Source organism: Struthio camelus, chromosome 1, assembly GCF_040807025.1.
Source record: "Struthio camelus isolate bStrCam1 chromosome 1, bStrCam1.hap1, whole genome shotgun sequence".
NCBI lineage: Eukaryota > Metazoa > Chordata > Aves > Struthioniformes > Struthionidae > Struthio > Struthio camelus.
This window is the reverse complement of record NC_090942.1, coordinates 7,439,100-7,454,580: the sequence shown is the minus strand read 5'-3', so window position 1 is coordinate 7,454,580 and position 15,481 is coordinate 7,439,100. Positions and strand designations below refer to the sequence as shown.

Below are 15,481 nucleotides of genomic sequence, written 5' to 3'. Positions count from 1 at the left end.
GGATACAACACCCAAGCAGGATTCTGTGATGCCTTTGAAGGCGCAAATCCATTAAAATAAGCACACAGGATAGAAATAGTAACCAAACCATTATAGTCAATAGCAGACTGCCTGGTAATTAAGGCATTATCTCTGGCACTTTATGAAGTTTCTGTATTTCCTAACGTGAAGCGTTCAGACAGATTTGTTATTTTGAGGGCCTCAATTACTGTTCACGGGCATTGGAATCTCCCAACACCTATCGACTGTAATGGAAAACTCAACAATCAAAGTTGACACTCCTAACTACAATGTGAACATGAACATCTTTGTCCCAACTTTCAGATACCCCACCTTTTTAAAGCACATTAAGATAGTGCTTTGAGGCACAGGGTTCGCTCACTTTTCTAAAGCGCTTTAAGCCTACAGGATGATGACAAATGCTATATTTACACACAAAATTATTACTAGAGACATGACTAGATGCTATAATAAAACCAATAGCACCACATGAACAGTTTAAAACATCTTTAAATCACTAACCAAAGGTTTTAATCTGGCAATGAACGTGCATAACAAGATAGAACCAATTCAGCCCTTAGTAGCCAGGACATCCACAGCCACTACAGCTAGCTTCCCTTAGTAACCTCAGTTGTGATGTTCACAAGAAGCACGTTATGGAGAACAAATGATTTCCAGCTACTGAGCTTGTGCTTCCTGACAAAACCTAACAGACATTAGAGGAAACTACAAAGCAGCTTCAAAAGCCTGAACTACAGCTCATCGCCGACCCGTAATTAAAAAAACTCCTTATGCCCTACAGTTCTTCACCAGGCATCTCCCCGCTGCCCCAGCAACAAAATAAATAAAACATTATTGGCACATGCCCAAGCACAAATGGCAGCCTATCTGTGAGTAATTCATTTAAATTACCTAGAAATCAAGCAAAGAGTCTTACCTCGTAGTCCAAGGACGGATCAGGGGAATCATCAGTGCAGTGAATAAATCTGGAAAAAATAAGTCACATGCATCAAAATCAGCTTTTACATATAAGATTTTAGCCACAGTGAGAAAAATAAACCTGAATTGTGAATCACAAAAGGTCACGCTAAAGTATATCCAAGATGTACAAACTCAGTGAGTTCAGTATGTCAATAACAAGCCTCTTTCCAAGGACTATCAAGGAAAAAAAAAATCATCTTTTTATCTAGTGTAATCTGGAAGCCTTTAATTTAGGCAGGAATTTAGCTAAAAAGGGAGTATTTTTCATTGCCAAGCCTTTTGTCTGAATTATCAGTGCTGTTCCTTTCTTCTTTATGGTTATACTAGCACAACCAGATTCTCAAAGAACCATACTAACAATCTATTGTGACATGTATTTCCTAGCAATTTTGATGTTTAACTTCCCAAACCCAACAACTGAGACACATTTATGTCTTACAGCAACTCAGGACTATTTTCATTTCCATGATTAAAGGACGCAAAACAGCACCACTCGACCCTCTTGATACCACAGCATGGTGTCTTTCTAAATTAACAGCATTAAGAAATACCTGTAGAAAAATAGCTCTCAAGAGCACGAATAAACAAAACTATTTCCAAAACTGCAGGCAGATGCCAATATTTCATCCCTTGTGATTATCTGACTCTTTGCGCCACCATTCAGGAACTATCAAGAATGGAAGCACTTATACCCAAGCCAACAACTGTGTAGGCTCTCAGTTTTATACAGCAAGCCTTACAATAAATCCTGTAACTTTCAAAAGCAGTTATCAAAAAAACATGCATTTTCCTTCCGAGGGTACTCCCTGACCCTACTGGCAACAAACTACTTTGATGTAAACAGAGCTGTATAAAGGGTCACAGCAGAGCAATATGCTTAAATGGCAACTTTTATGCAATCTGCCTTCAGCGCTGAACTTGGTTAAGTAATCCACAAGTCTGGCATCTCTTGTACAAGCATTGCAGTTGTAAGACGTGGCTGCACAACCTTGAGTTTGAAGCAGCGAGCTATCCTAAGAGCTCACTCAACGAGCTGCCAACAAAAATAAATTTCACACGTTTTGGTTTAGGCTTTATTATCCACCACACAAACACACGAGAAAAGGCGATAGCAGGCATGCGTTCCAAAATACTGTAATCAAACAAATCATGTATATCTGCAAGCCTATGTAAACAGATAACATACATCAGCTATGGTTTATATTTCCAGCAACTGGAGATCTGTCAAGATGATAGAAGCAAATTCACGACAGCCTGCAGGAATTCCGAGTTTAGCATTATCATCATATGTTTACCATGCTCAAATAAACATCTCCCTCCTCCGCCCCCAAAATATCCATAAGCCATATATAAAGGGCAGCTGAAGTCCAGCACGTGGAGCTGGCTCAGTCCTGTATTACCTTTCATGGACTTCCACACTTGAGACTGGGGAATCTGCAGTCCGGTCCATTCCAGTAAAATGCACTCTTACAATATTTTCCAGTCTTATGATCAATCAGAATTAAATACTCCTAAGCCCCCTCTGAAATATTTGAGGGTTGGGTACGTGGAGGAAGATATCTTTCCTTGCAAGTCATAAAATTAAATCCTTGTATGCCATCCCAAGTCACGCCAACTGCTTAGACATTGCTACCAAACCAAGCAAACACACACAGTGATAAACATGGAAGAAAACACCGCAAGACACAGAAACGTTTTCCTTGAGCCTTAATGACACAGGCCTGAGTATAAGGGAGGTGGGGAAAAAAAATGCAGTGAAAGACAAAAACTCAAGCCACAGTCCTCTCTGTCCTCATTTTTCTTCTGAATACTATGAGTTTTTGTCAAAAAAGCCTTACTCAGACCCCCCAGCTTTCTGTGTAAATGAGGTGCAACTTGATGTAGTTGCACCTACGTATTTATACCAACCTTACTATGGCATTAACTGATTGCACACAGCTCAATTCATCCATTACATGTTGCCTTTTGAAAGTTAGGGGCAAAAGGTTAAAGCAGGGTTTCTTTAACCTGCCTCCTATTCAGGCCTGCAGCTACTTCAAAGAGCATTCAGAGACACTTCAGGAACGCAAAATTTAAAGCTATCCGGACTCTCTTTTCCGAAGCTTCTGAAAATCGCTGTTATGAACACCAGCAAGAATGAAGGAATTAAACTCCATAGCTTATAAAGCTTGTGGTCAACAGCTTGTTTACAGGTTTATACTTGGATGTCAACAAGAGAAGGATCAACATGCATGTTAAGCTCCAAATGCATACACTTGACACAACAGGACGTTACACGAAGCAGTCATGCACTTCAGTTTTCAGTACTCTGAGAAAAGTGATTTAAGAATGTTTATAAGACCTCCAGTACCTATCCCGCTAAGAGAGCCATAAACTGATTTACAAATCAGAGATTAGTCTGCATATAATAACAAACTATTAAAAAAATAATGAGACTTGTAAGAGTTATCTTGTACCTGACAAGTTCCCCTGCTATTATCCCACAGCCTAATTTAAAACTTCAATAAAAACAAATCAAGGAGAAATTTCTAACGGCCTTTGAACTGCATCTTTATTTCTTGAATATTGAACTTTACTGCATGTATCCAACTAAGGCCCATAGGAGATTAATATAGCATTCAAAAAAGGATCTTGTACTACATATTCCATAAATTCCTAGGTAAAACGGGGAGGTGGGTAAAATCTCACCAAAAAAAAAAAAAAAACCAGCCTCATTTTCCACATCCTCCCATGTGGAATGGTTTGCCTTGAAATAGGTAAAATTAATGTCTAAACTAACAGCTACAGTTCTTGTAACAGGATATCCTGAGTGCCAAGTCACATCTTCATGAGCCCACACTGTCTCCTATGTTCTCTCAGGAGGACACAAGTTGTTATTCCTCTAAGTCTTAGAAAAACTTTATAATTTCCCACTAAAAAAAGAATGAATATTTTCCAGTTAACAGTCACAGGCAGAAACAGGTTAAGTTTGGAACCTCAAATACTTTTTAGCTTTCTCTCAGAGAACAAAAATTAGAAAGAAAACAAAACAGACTCTGAAAATAAGTAGAAGAAAAGCTCTCCGTAGTCAGCCTTTGCTCAGATCATTTTGGGCTGGCTGAGGGAGCAGAGCAGAGGAAGAAAGGAGGTTGTAATTAAATTTAAATTACTATCTAATGTAAAACTGATTAAACAATACTGTGCGTAGGACATCATCTCAGTCGTTCACATCCTAGCAAGTGTTCTGGCTAGAAGACTTGGGTAAAACACAAGCACCATCAATACCTGGTAGCATTACTGTTCTGGTCTAAGGCACTTGGCTGCTGTGCTGTCTGCTGCACTGAGTGGTCTCCATGCGCTTGGGGCACATCCAGCCTGCACCTCCTGGATGGGGTTCCTCCAAGGATTATCCATCATATTTGACTAAAGAGAGTCAGGAAGTTAGTTGCTCATACTAATTGCTTTAGAGATTTCATGGTCATCTAGTTCTGGGCAACCAGAGAACTTTGTGATCCAATATTTGGAAGAAGGCTAGGTTCAAAAATGTAACGAGAGTGCTAACGTAAAAAAAAAAAAGTATTGAAATATTTGCTAGGTTTTAAAACCAAGCAATGTTCTTAAGAGTCTAGTGGGCTAAACTCTCAAGAGCAGACTTTCTGATTTGTTTTCTGAAATAAGCACTTAAAATTTAACCAAGTCCTCTCATAAACACCTAAATAGAAAAGTGCATCTCCCCTGATGCTCTTGTGTCCTGCATATTGACAACACATTTGGAAACTTCTCCCTTGCCCACTGGCTTTGTTAACCTGGAAGTCGTTTCTTACCTACTAAAGTTAGCACACAGACTCCCTTCATTCCTGCAATATAGCATCCTGGGCTTAAGCAGGGTTGAGTGACTACTGCTAGACTCTTTACTCTACCTGCCTCACCAGCTTCTCAGAGAGTTTTCAAGAATGAACTTCAAGAAGTAACAGGCCCATAGAAACAGCAGGTTAATTAAAATACTGAAGTCAATTCACAGTTTGGATGTCAGACAACAGTTATACTGCTACGTGACTCAGACCGCCCCCTCTATGCTAGGAGAAAGGGCGACCCAGAAAGAGAACATCTTTTGCATTATATGAACAAGGTTGGTCTTGCAAGACATGTTTTTTTCTCTACCATTGTGATTATTAAACAACTGTAGGGATGCTGTAGGGTTCAACATCCCAATATTAACATCGGCAGATCTGAAACACTCAGCATCATATTGGAGAACAGGAACAAAGTTCTGCAAAATCCCAAGGTTTTACTAACAAACGTGAGAAAACAAGCCTATCTTATAATTGAAAGGGTATTATCATATCATTAGCATTACTGCCACTACTTATACCAGTCTCAAGGTAGATTTTCATGTCTCAACAAAACGTAGCCCAAATGTTCTAAAAACAAGGAAGAAACCTACACTATAACAACTGTATATATATATATATATGTATATATAAGATACACTGTATAGGCCGTCAAAGGAATTTTTGTTCAAAAGAGGAGATTTAATCACTGAACAGAAATCCCTATGAGAAATGGATTTTTTTTTTATCATCTATCCACACCACTAGGTTTTTGAAAGCTTACATTAAAAAACTGAAAAGTTAAGGATCACAACACCCACGAGTTTTCTGTGAACTCAATCAAGTAAAACACAAAGCTTACTTGAAGCAGAAACAACACTGATTACATTAATGAGCGCACTGCTCAGAAGCCTTTGTTAATTTTTTCTTGTTCTAAATGGAAAGTTAAATCATTATTCTGAACTTTTAAGCCAAAGAGAGTCAACATCATGAGAGAATCCAAACATTTAAATTATGCAAATATACTGAACATACTAGATAAGCTTTGACTAAGGCTGTACTTTTTAAATGGCTTGTATCGAAGTATTGCATAGCTGGAATTTTCTCAGAACTTGAGACAGTTAATAACGACAGCAAGGGCACTTCCCTGACCTAAACAACCTACAGGCCAGCACCAGATAAGCAAACAGGAAAGAAGAGAGGAAGAAACAGGCACAGAAAGCAGTTCGCCTTAAGTCCCACAGCAAGTCACTGGCAAAGCTGCGTTTAGAAACAGATCTCCAAATTGCCATGCGAAGTCTTTTCTACATTATGACCCAGGAAGTGGATTTTTTTTTTTTTTTTTAAGACAAGACAGTTGAACATAAAAAGGCAGAGCATACAACATTTGGCTGTTATGTATGCAGGGCAAGATACTTATATAGCACGGTGAATATTAATGAAAAAAGTAGAAAGAGCATATTTTATCCCTTCTCCTCCCTCTGACTAGCCATTCCAAGTGATTTGGATATATTATGTACCAATTCTCATTTGTTCAGCATTTTATTTTCTTATGCCAGCTACATTTTTAATTTCTGCTTGCTAAGGACTAGGGAGCTGGCAGCTAATCAATAGCTTAATTAATGAAGACCGCCTTTGTGATTCAGCAGTGATCACTTCACCCTTTGGATAGGGACATTTTGTATGAAGAGCTTAGCAGTTTAGAAATACCATGCACAGACTGGATAATAGTACGTGTTCTATTCAAATAGAAAATAATCATAAAACATAATACTCAGAGACCAAAAAGTTTTATAGACACGTGGATAAATATTCCCCTCACCTTAAGTACAATTTCCACTCAAATCGATGGAGGTGCAAGGCTGTATTGCCTTGCAACAAAATACAGCCCATTCTGGCAAAAACACAATCTAATTCTATACCGACACAACATTAGGCTTTTTAGAAAGGGAAATAAACATAACAGTTTTTTTTAAAAAAGAAACAGCATTTTTGCCTTTAGTTTAGGTGATAATCCCCCAATCAAGTCACAAGGTTGACTTAATCACCACCAGTGGCGGAGCTGCAGTAGCTGACTGTGTACGCCGTCTTAGCACTCTGGAAAATGAGCGTGAAGGGGTTTAGCTAGAGCAATTTCAGGTATCATCTTTCTGCTAGAGGTTACTTCCACAGCAGAAGAGAGCGTGTCTGCTACAGGCTGCTCAGCCACTACTGTTCTTAGTCTGGTGTGAACGTAAGCTGAAATTACTGATGGTTTAGGTTAACACCCATGCTGTGAAACTCACGGCACAGAAGCTAGAACCCATCCGTTGTCTCCACCATGAAGAAGTCAGTGCTGCCTGCAGAGGGCAAGGTGAACGGCTGAGGCGCTAACCTTGCCTGATGAGAGATAAAAGCCATGAGAGAAAACACTCCAATTTCAGTGAAGGTGGTCTGGCTAACTCATTCTGCTCTGCAAACGGCATTAGCTAAGAGCACAGAGAATCATAACATCGCCACATCTCTTAAATCAAACGGTGCTTGCTAAGCCCTTGATTGTGTTCCAAACTCCTTAGAACGTGAATAACCAAACAGGAATTCTCCAAGGAGCTCACAGCACTTTTTGCTGATGCTCTTTATACGAGAGGATAGCAGGATACAAAAATAATTGTCATTTAATATCCACAAAGGACTCAGTATGCAGAATACAGATCTTTTGAGACCCAGAAGACTCATTTCTGAGAGGAGTCACGACAAAGAACACAGATTAGATTTTAGAGTTCAAGCCTTATAGACCTGAGAACCACCCTGAGGCCCCCTCCAAATGGCCTGGCCTGCCATTACCACCAGGAACCAAAGACAGCTCCTTAGCAAACCACCGACGTCTCCTGAGAATCACTATTCACTCATCTCCGAAATGCAGACTACAGATTTTCTCATCTCCCCCATCCCTTTCATTCTCCACGGCCCCATAAATACATGTTTGCAACGCTCATTTCCCTAGTCCAACGTACTTTTCAAACCCATCCTCTCATTTCAACCTCTTTCTCAGTCTCTCCCTTCCACCTCCCATTATCGCAGGTTAGACACCACAGAACACTTGGTACGTGTATTGGACTGACAACAGTGCTTGCGCTCCATAAAGAATGCGGGGATGAGGGTAAGGATGTTGCTACCTATTGATTCTTTAATGCTCCAGAAGATGGAAAAAAAAAGGTGTTACAAGGTTGCATAAATAAAAAGGAAGGCAGTTGCACAACAACGAGGTAATCGGTTTCCTGTTTTAGACAAGACAAATCTTACTCAGTCATAAGCTACTTAAGACACGACAATTATGCTTGTTATCTCTCTGTGAAGTACCTAGAAAAAGGCCCTTGCACTTGACTGAGTCTCCTAGATATTGCAGTAATATAAATAAGCGTTGAACAATTACTAGAAAACAATCTTTCAGGAATCTGAGCAGCAGATTATCCCTGTCCTTTGTCTTAGAATTCTGTTTTCTCTGACAAAAATAATAGTAACAAGAACATTAAATTCCAATAATTTTCATTTTTTCCAGAAAAGGTAATATTTGGAAATGAGTCATAGGAATCAGATATGGATATTACAGGAGGAAACTGTTCCTATCCAATCAAGTATTCTATTTATGTTGGCAGATAAAACACACCCCAGTCATACCGTATTCACATTTTGGCTGTAATCATTAAATCTAGTCACGTTCCTGGGGGTGCATTTGTTCAAGAACTACAAGAACTGGGATTCAGAAGGCGGTCTAGAAATGCATTAACAGAAGTCTCAGGCTCCTTCCAAGCAACCACACAAACTTCAACAGCTTTAAAATTTGAAAGGGACATAACAAAGTCATACTGCATTATCAGAAAAACTGTCAACAGTAGGATAGCTAGCAAGAAGGAAACACTAAGAGCAGTGGGAAGGCAAAAAAACAAAACAAAAATCCACCAAAACAATAAAATAGGATTTGCTCTGGAAAGCAACTCAGTAAAAATAGTGTTAATCCATAGTGTCACTTCATATATTAAAGTAGTAGTAGCCGAGTACATGATACTCTTCCCGTTTTGCTTTTCACTCATTTGCATATTAAAAGTAAGAGAATTAAGTATAAGAATAGAATGAAGCCTGTTTCTCCACCAGTTGAGACGATAAACAATTCTGGTTTACTAGAAAAGGCTCACTTTTGGTAAGTAACACTGACGATAATTTGCCTCACAGAATTCTCTGCGCTAAACTGAACCTGGAATTTATTTTTGCATGGTGGAAGGAGAAAAAGAAGAAGGAAAGGTGGAAGAAAAAACATCAAAGAACAAACTCTTTCATACTGTACCTGAAACTGGTCCGATACACAACGTTGAAACAAATATATGAAATTTCATATCAGATGTTTACAGTTATTTTTCAGTAAATAAGAGCTATCAAAGGAACTGAAATGTTACCCTCAGAGGCTTGGGGTTTTCTGACTGGTTAAAAATAAGATTCTGTCTGCTAGAAATCTACTTACGGCTGAGTGAGGTCACGAGTAATGAAGTCTGAACTTTTGAAGAGTAGAAAGATGTCACTGAGAGTTTTACATTTCAGAGAGCTATTCATTGCTATCCAGTAGGCATCCTAAATTAAAAAAAAAAAAACAAGCAGGTTATCCAAAATGCACCTTTAGTAGTAGGAAGGAACACAAGCTACAGATCTATCTGCACTAAATATTGTCTACATTTGAAATACAAGCAGAAAACACTTTCGGAGGGAGGGAGGGGCGGGGGAGATTCTGAGGAAAGCTTCATCAGCTGTTACAAGAAACTTGGAATAGCTACTCATTTTCTTAGTTAATACTCTGCTGAAAGCAGAGCAAATCTATTTAAAAACTGAGCTTTCCCCTTACTACTTCCAGGCACTTTCCTGGAACGCTCAGACAGAAATCTCCTTTGGGAACATGAAACAAAAACATTCAGATATGCCTCATCCTTAAGGAATACTTACAGTAACTAAAAATAACTTGAAGGAAGTTTATTGCTTTTTAAAAATTGTTTTTCTCTTTAATCTCAAAATTTTCAGCGAATATTCCAAATGAGGGAAGTCTCACCCTCACTATTATCTACGAGAAGGATGCAGAATCTTTATGTATAGAGACAGCGCTGCCTAGGGTTAGCCTCAAACAGTGCACCATCTAGCTCTAATATACCAGAACAATATGCTGTATCACACTTACTGATATCTATCATTCCTCCCTTTATCAGAGCCACCAGCCTCTTCTACTTTCCAATGTATCAAGAGAAAACAAAAAAGAACTTGTGATAATATCTGTTACAAGTTTTAAGGGTCAGCATTCTTACCCTTGGAGCACTCCAGTTCAGTTTAGGAAAAACACTGCCTCCCAAGGAACTTATTGCTTCTTGGACTTTAGCTGTAAACTCAGGAAATTCTGGTGCCTGAATAAAGAACAACAGAAAAAAAAAATCGATTCCAGCACATTTAATAATCAAGGGCAATCACCTTACAAATAACACTAGGAATACATACTCAAGAAAGAATAACCTCATCCAAAAATCATGAGCTAAGTCCTCCATAAAAATAATGAATTAGTAGAATAAATCATTTTCAAGTTTCTCTGCTTTATTTATGTAAATAACATCCAAGAAGATTAAAAAAAAATTAAATAACTTCCAGAAGTAGTTTGTTTAGAATGAGGCATCTCCTTGAAAAAGTTTGCAATGCAAACATTGCAGCATCCTGTCAAAGCATTAAAAGGTAGAAAGATCAGTACTGTTTTCTGGTAGTTCTAACTGCGTTGAGGAATTAGATAAGAGAGCAAAAGTAAACAGACCAATTCACAGAGAATTTGAGTTACTGTTCTTCATTTAAGTTTTAGTTTTACAAGGTGTTGTTGGTAATACTTCCAATAATCAGCTCTTAAATTAGGTCTTAAAGTAGCACTTCATTACTATATGTTAACTTATTTCCAAAGACAGGAAGCACTGGAAAGATACGGGATGTACTGGAAGACTTTGACTTATAAAGAATACGACATACACTGAAACAAGTACTGTAAGCATAAAACGGGGAAAAAAACTCCTCAGGATGCTATAAATTCCACCCTCAGAATGGAGCACAATGTAAAAATTAGATTGCTGACCTTTAAAATACTATGAAAGCATTTCAGACACACACCAACGACTTCTCATGTAATAGGATTTACAGTGAACAGTATATAGGAATACTGTTTCTGCCTATTTTTAATAAATGTCACTCAAAGATAACATCTAGGCTAAAGCTAACTGCTTGCAGTCACCCAAGTGATAAAACAGTTTCATACATCATAACAGCTCTCCCTTGCCCCTCCTCCCAGCGCAGACACATTTAAACAAACAAAAAATACGTTTCAGTGCAATGACCTAGATTGAACATTTGTATATGTATAAACATTCTGAATCACTCCTTAGCGCATTACCTAGCCTCCACAGGAAACTCTACTTGAAAACTGAACAAGTAATTCTCTTTCTTGATTTTATTTTTAGAGCTTCAGGCAATTCTAGTCATTCCTGCAAAAAGTAAAATTCTTCCAGCACTGCATTCTGATCCAATCGTCTCTTGTTTTGACAGAAGTCAGAAGTCAGGCGAGATAAGCAATAGCAGTACGTACGAAACCTCCCTGGAGAGATATTACTATCACGTCATTTGATTAATACCAGTGAAGAAGTATGCCCGGGAGGACAGCTCTAAGGCAGCATAAACCAGTTTAATTCTAACATTTCGTAACTTCCGAATGCTTGACCTTGCAACCGTCAATATTAACGTATTTTTTTTTAAATATGTAATTTTTTGTACTCCTATACTCTAAACTCCTCTTTAGAATATAGAGGAGGCAGGGAAAACAAGTTCTACCCGATGACTGGGTTGGGTTATCAAATCAGAATCACAGCCCACCTTACTGCTCCTTGAGTGAAGAAACTAACGGAGAATTATAACCTAGGATTTGCTGTTAGTAAAATATGAGTGCCCTAGGTTGACGGTGAATGCAGGAGCAGTCTCCAGCCTCTCCCACTACTCATCACATGTTATATTCCCTAGCGTCTCTCCGTTCAGCCACGGAGCTAGCTCATCCATTCTTATATTCTGCCCTTACTCCAGCTGCAGCTCCCCACTCTTCTGCACTCTAGATCGGCTCCTTCTCCATCTTCTCCATCACTGCCAAAGTGGTAACAGAGGAACACTAAGAAGCACAGAAGACTGTTCCCGTTCACTCCCTGGCCTCAAAGTAGCCCTTAGTTTTCAGGTAGGGGAAGCATGTTTGCCACGGATGGAGTCTTTAGAGCAATCATCTACCAAACTTAGAAAAAGATATAGAGTACGTTATGAAGTTCCATTTTTTTGAGTCTCTTATTGGACCAAACGTAGATATGCTTGCATAGGAAATAGCCACAGGCACAAACCACTCCCGTAATTAACTGTTTTCAAGGTTCCAGTTTTGATGAATGACAAAAACCTCCATTGAGCTCAGTGGAACAAGGCACCAATCAGTTACACAATTAAGCCGGTTTAATAGCAAATCCTAGGAGGTGATATCCAAACCACTTGTTATCTGCAGACTAAGCTCGCAATGCTTAAACGCTTAACCTTTGTTAAAAATCCACTCGCCTACTGTTCAATTTTTCAGAAATAAAAACTCTTGCAATTATAGCTCCAATTAAGAAGCCATATACATTAACTGCAAAACTGCAATCCACATACCGGACACAATCCTTACCTAGCTAAACTGAAATCACTTGGCCTATACCCTTTCAACGCATACCATACTTCCCAATTATATTTTTCTCCTATTGTGTTGTACTCTATTATGAAACCTGATTCAAAAGCCTGGTGTTACTTCCTCAGCAATGTAACAACATGTGACTTTATGTAAATTATTCGGAACAAGATTGTGGTATGCATATTGCGGTTGCCAGTCTCAGGCATCTATTCCACCAAAGTTTAGGCATCTGAACTGAAGCTGTTAATGCGCAAAGTTAGCGTATATCTTAATACTAATGCATGCTATAAATTGTGCGTTAGCATACATGCAACTCAAAGCAGGAGCGAGTGTTTATATCGTGTCTAATCCAATGCGAGTTATTCAACACTGTTGAACATCAGGGAGCTAATATGACTGAAGTATTAGTATCAATGGCAGACAAGTGGTGCAAAAACATTAATTCTGACAATGATGGCGCAATAGCAAGTTTCAAAAAAAGATGTAAAAATAGATCAAAGAAGCCTGGTTCCTATCCATCATGATCCTGATTCTAAGCCAGGCACAATACAAGGAGAACAAAAAGACAAGGAAAGGGAAAACGACGATAGAAAGGAACTTAGGAGGAAATAATGGCAAAGGTGTAAGAGAAGAGCTGTGAAAATTGAGCCACAGAGACTTCATTTCTTCTGTATCCAGTCTGATTAAGTAATCGGGGGATATTCAAAGTGGTGAGAATGAAAGACAGCTATATTTAGCGCCATATTTCAGTTCATTTCCTACAGTCTAACAAGCGTGTGATTCTTGGGGAAGAAGAAACGCAACATTTTATTTTTAGTTAAATAAAATTAAGCCATTCAAACATTTTTAAAGTTACAGACATCTGCGCTGCCGTCCATCTAGGATAGCCCGGAGAACGTTAATTACAGCAACGTATATCTCCAACTCTAGCAATGAGCCTACATCAGAAGACCGCAGAACGAACGCTGCTGACAAACCCACATGTTCGGCTTTCACAGCTCCTTACCTTAAGCGTTGTAGTATTCTCATCATCTGACCACTGTTAAAAACAAAAAACAAATCAAAGGTCACTGGTTTGAGACAGCCTTTATAATTTAGGAGAACATCAAAATCTGTATGGCTTCCTACAACTTGCAGATCAAATCACCGGCCTGGAGCTTCTGTAGCATAATCTCACCATCCTGCAATTATTACCACAGTAAATTAGGAAAGGAAAAATTGTGTCTCGTCTCCACACGAAAAAGGACAGAAGACATCCTCTGGAAGTCCCAAAAAACCATCAGTGCTTCGGTTCAGCATCAGCACTAATTTAAACTACAGATATAAGAAGTCACCTATGAATGCTGATTGTGATTTACGCCAGAAATATGGACATTTGAGGACTCAATGCAGTCTTGCCTGTCTAAAGCTTATCTCCAGCACTTGCAACCTTAGACACAGGATTCAACAGTTTCATCTACAGGTGAAACTACTCCTTTTTCACTTTCTTTTTGTACCTTTTGTCATCTTGGGCTCACAACGTTTCTCAGGGTTTTTCTTCTGGGTTACTCCTGTGATCTGTTATGGCCTCAGAGACTTTCTCTGTTCCTTGAAATAACTCCTCCAAACCCACTTCTCCTAATTTTTTGGAGCCTGAAACGGTGTTAATTTCAATTGCAACACCCTTAAACGTTCGCTACTTATTATGACAATTACAAAGATTTTTTAGAAGTTTTGTGTGAAAGAGCACAGAAACATTTTAAGTCTTCTCTGACACCCCTGTATACATAACCATGGTTGTAAGTTTTTCATAGCAAAAAACATGCCATTATTATTTTTGTGACATACTATCCTCCCTATGAACTAGGCCAAAGTGGTTGAATATTGATACTGACAAATATTCTCAATAGATTTCACATTAAGTTACATTTTTCACTGACCTGTATTTCCTCTGCTTCGTCATCACTCCCCTCTTGAGAATGAGTTGGCGGATCTTCTCTAAAACAACAAGGTGGGGGGAGGGAAGGGGAGGAAAACTTTGAGCACTGGAGCGTGACTTGACCAGATATATTGGGATTGCACAGCACATATCGGCTATTGATCTCAAAATGCTTTCATAAGTGGATTAAGCCTCACAACACCTGGCAGAGAAATCAGAGCAAGTCAGTAAAAAAAAAGTGAAGACAGAACACCTTGGCATTAGACTTGGGCCCTATCCAAAACTTTTTGCTTCATTCCAATTAGCAGATCACTTTCTGCTCTGAAAACACCATAATTCAACCTTCTTCAAGGGTCTATTAATCATTGTCTCTGAAAGTTTCCTGCACTCTCACAACAGCATGAATTCAGCAGCATTCTCTACAAGTTCACTTTATTCTATGCTGCCCTGCCCATTCCTTTTCCAAGCACAAACTTGTAAAATTCAAAAAAAGATCCTACAGTTTGTAAACGTTCACGCAGGCTACAGAATTTGGTTTCAGGGTCACTAACTTCTTCATGAGAAGTTCCTTTTTCTGCACATAGGAGATTAGCTGTTGTAAATAGCAGCATATCTGGTAGGAGGCACTTGATTGCAAATATTCCTATGAAGATGATTTTTGAAGTTCTCTAGACAACACCACTGAGCATAAAGATTTTAAAAGTAGAAGACCACGTCATTCAAAAAGACTTATTTACAGCAAGTCAGTGTAGCAAGTAGGATAAGTTCAAATAACATCTCTGCAGCTAAGCGGTGTTAGTAAAAAGCCAATTTACAACAAGCTAAGTCTCCACAGTTCCTTAACGCACTTCCACGGGGATTAAACTATCATTTCAGTTTTTGAGATCTAGAAGGTCAGATACTGACTCACTGAGGTTTAAAACTGATGTTCGCCTTGACCGTAGGAAGATCACATCAACTTCTAGCTCACAGAAAAACTGTCTTTTTAGAAGGATTTTAAAATGGAAACAGCTTTAAAATGTAACTTAAATCTATTAT

General features: G+C 38.7%; 1 protein-coding gene across 1 annotated transcript in view; it reads right to left on the bottom strand.

Moving 5' to 3' along the window:
* CDC123 (cell division cycle 123) overlaps positions 1-15,481 on the bottom strand; it is a 34,469-nt gene that overhangs the window by 16,060 nt on the left and 2,928 nt on the right. The window contains exons 3-7 of the mRNA XM_068912657.1: positions 14,445-14,502; positions 13,532-13,564; positions 10,112-10,207; positions 9,286-9,392; positions 938-986 (exon numbers count right to left, since the gene is read on the bottom strand). Coding sequence (XP_068768758.1) covers positions 938-986; positions 9,286-9,392; positions 10,112-10,207; positions 13,532-13,564; positions 14,445-14,502 — 343 coding nt within the window. The remainder of the gene's footprint in view (positions 1-937; positions 987-9,285; positions 9,393-10,111; positions 10,208-13,531; positions 13,565-14,444; positions 14,503-15,481) is intronic.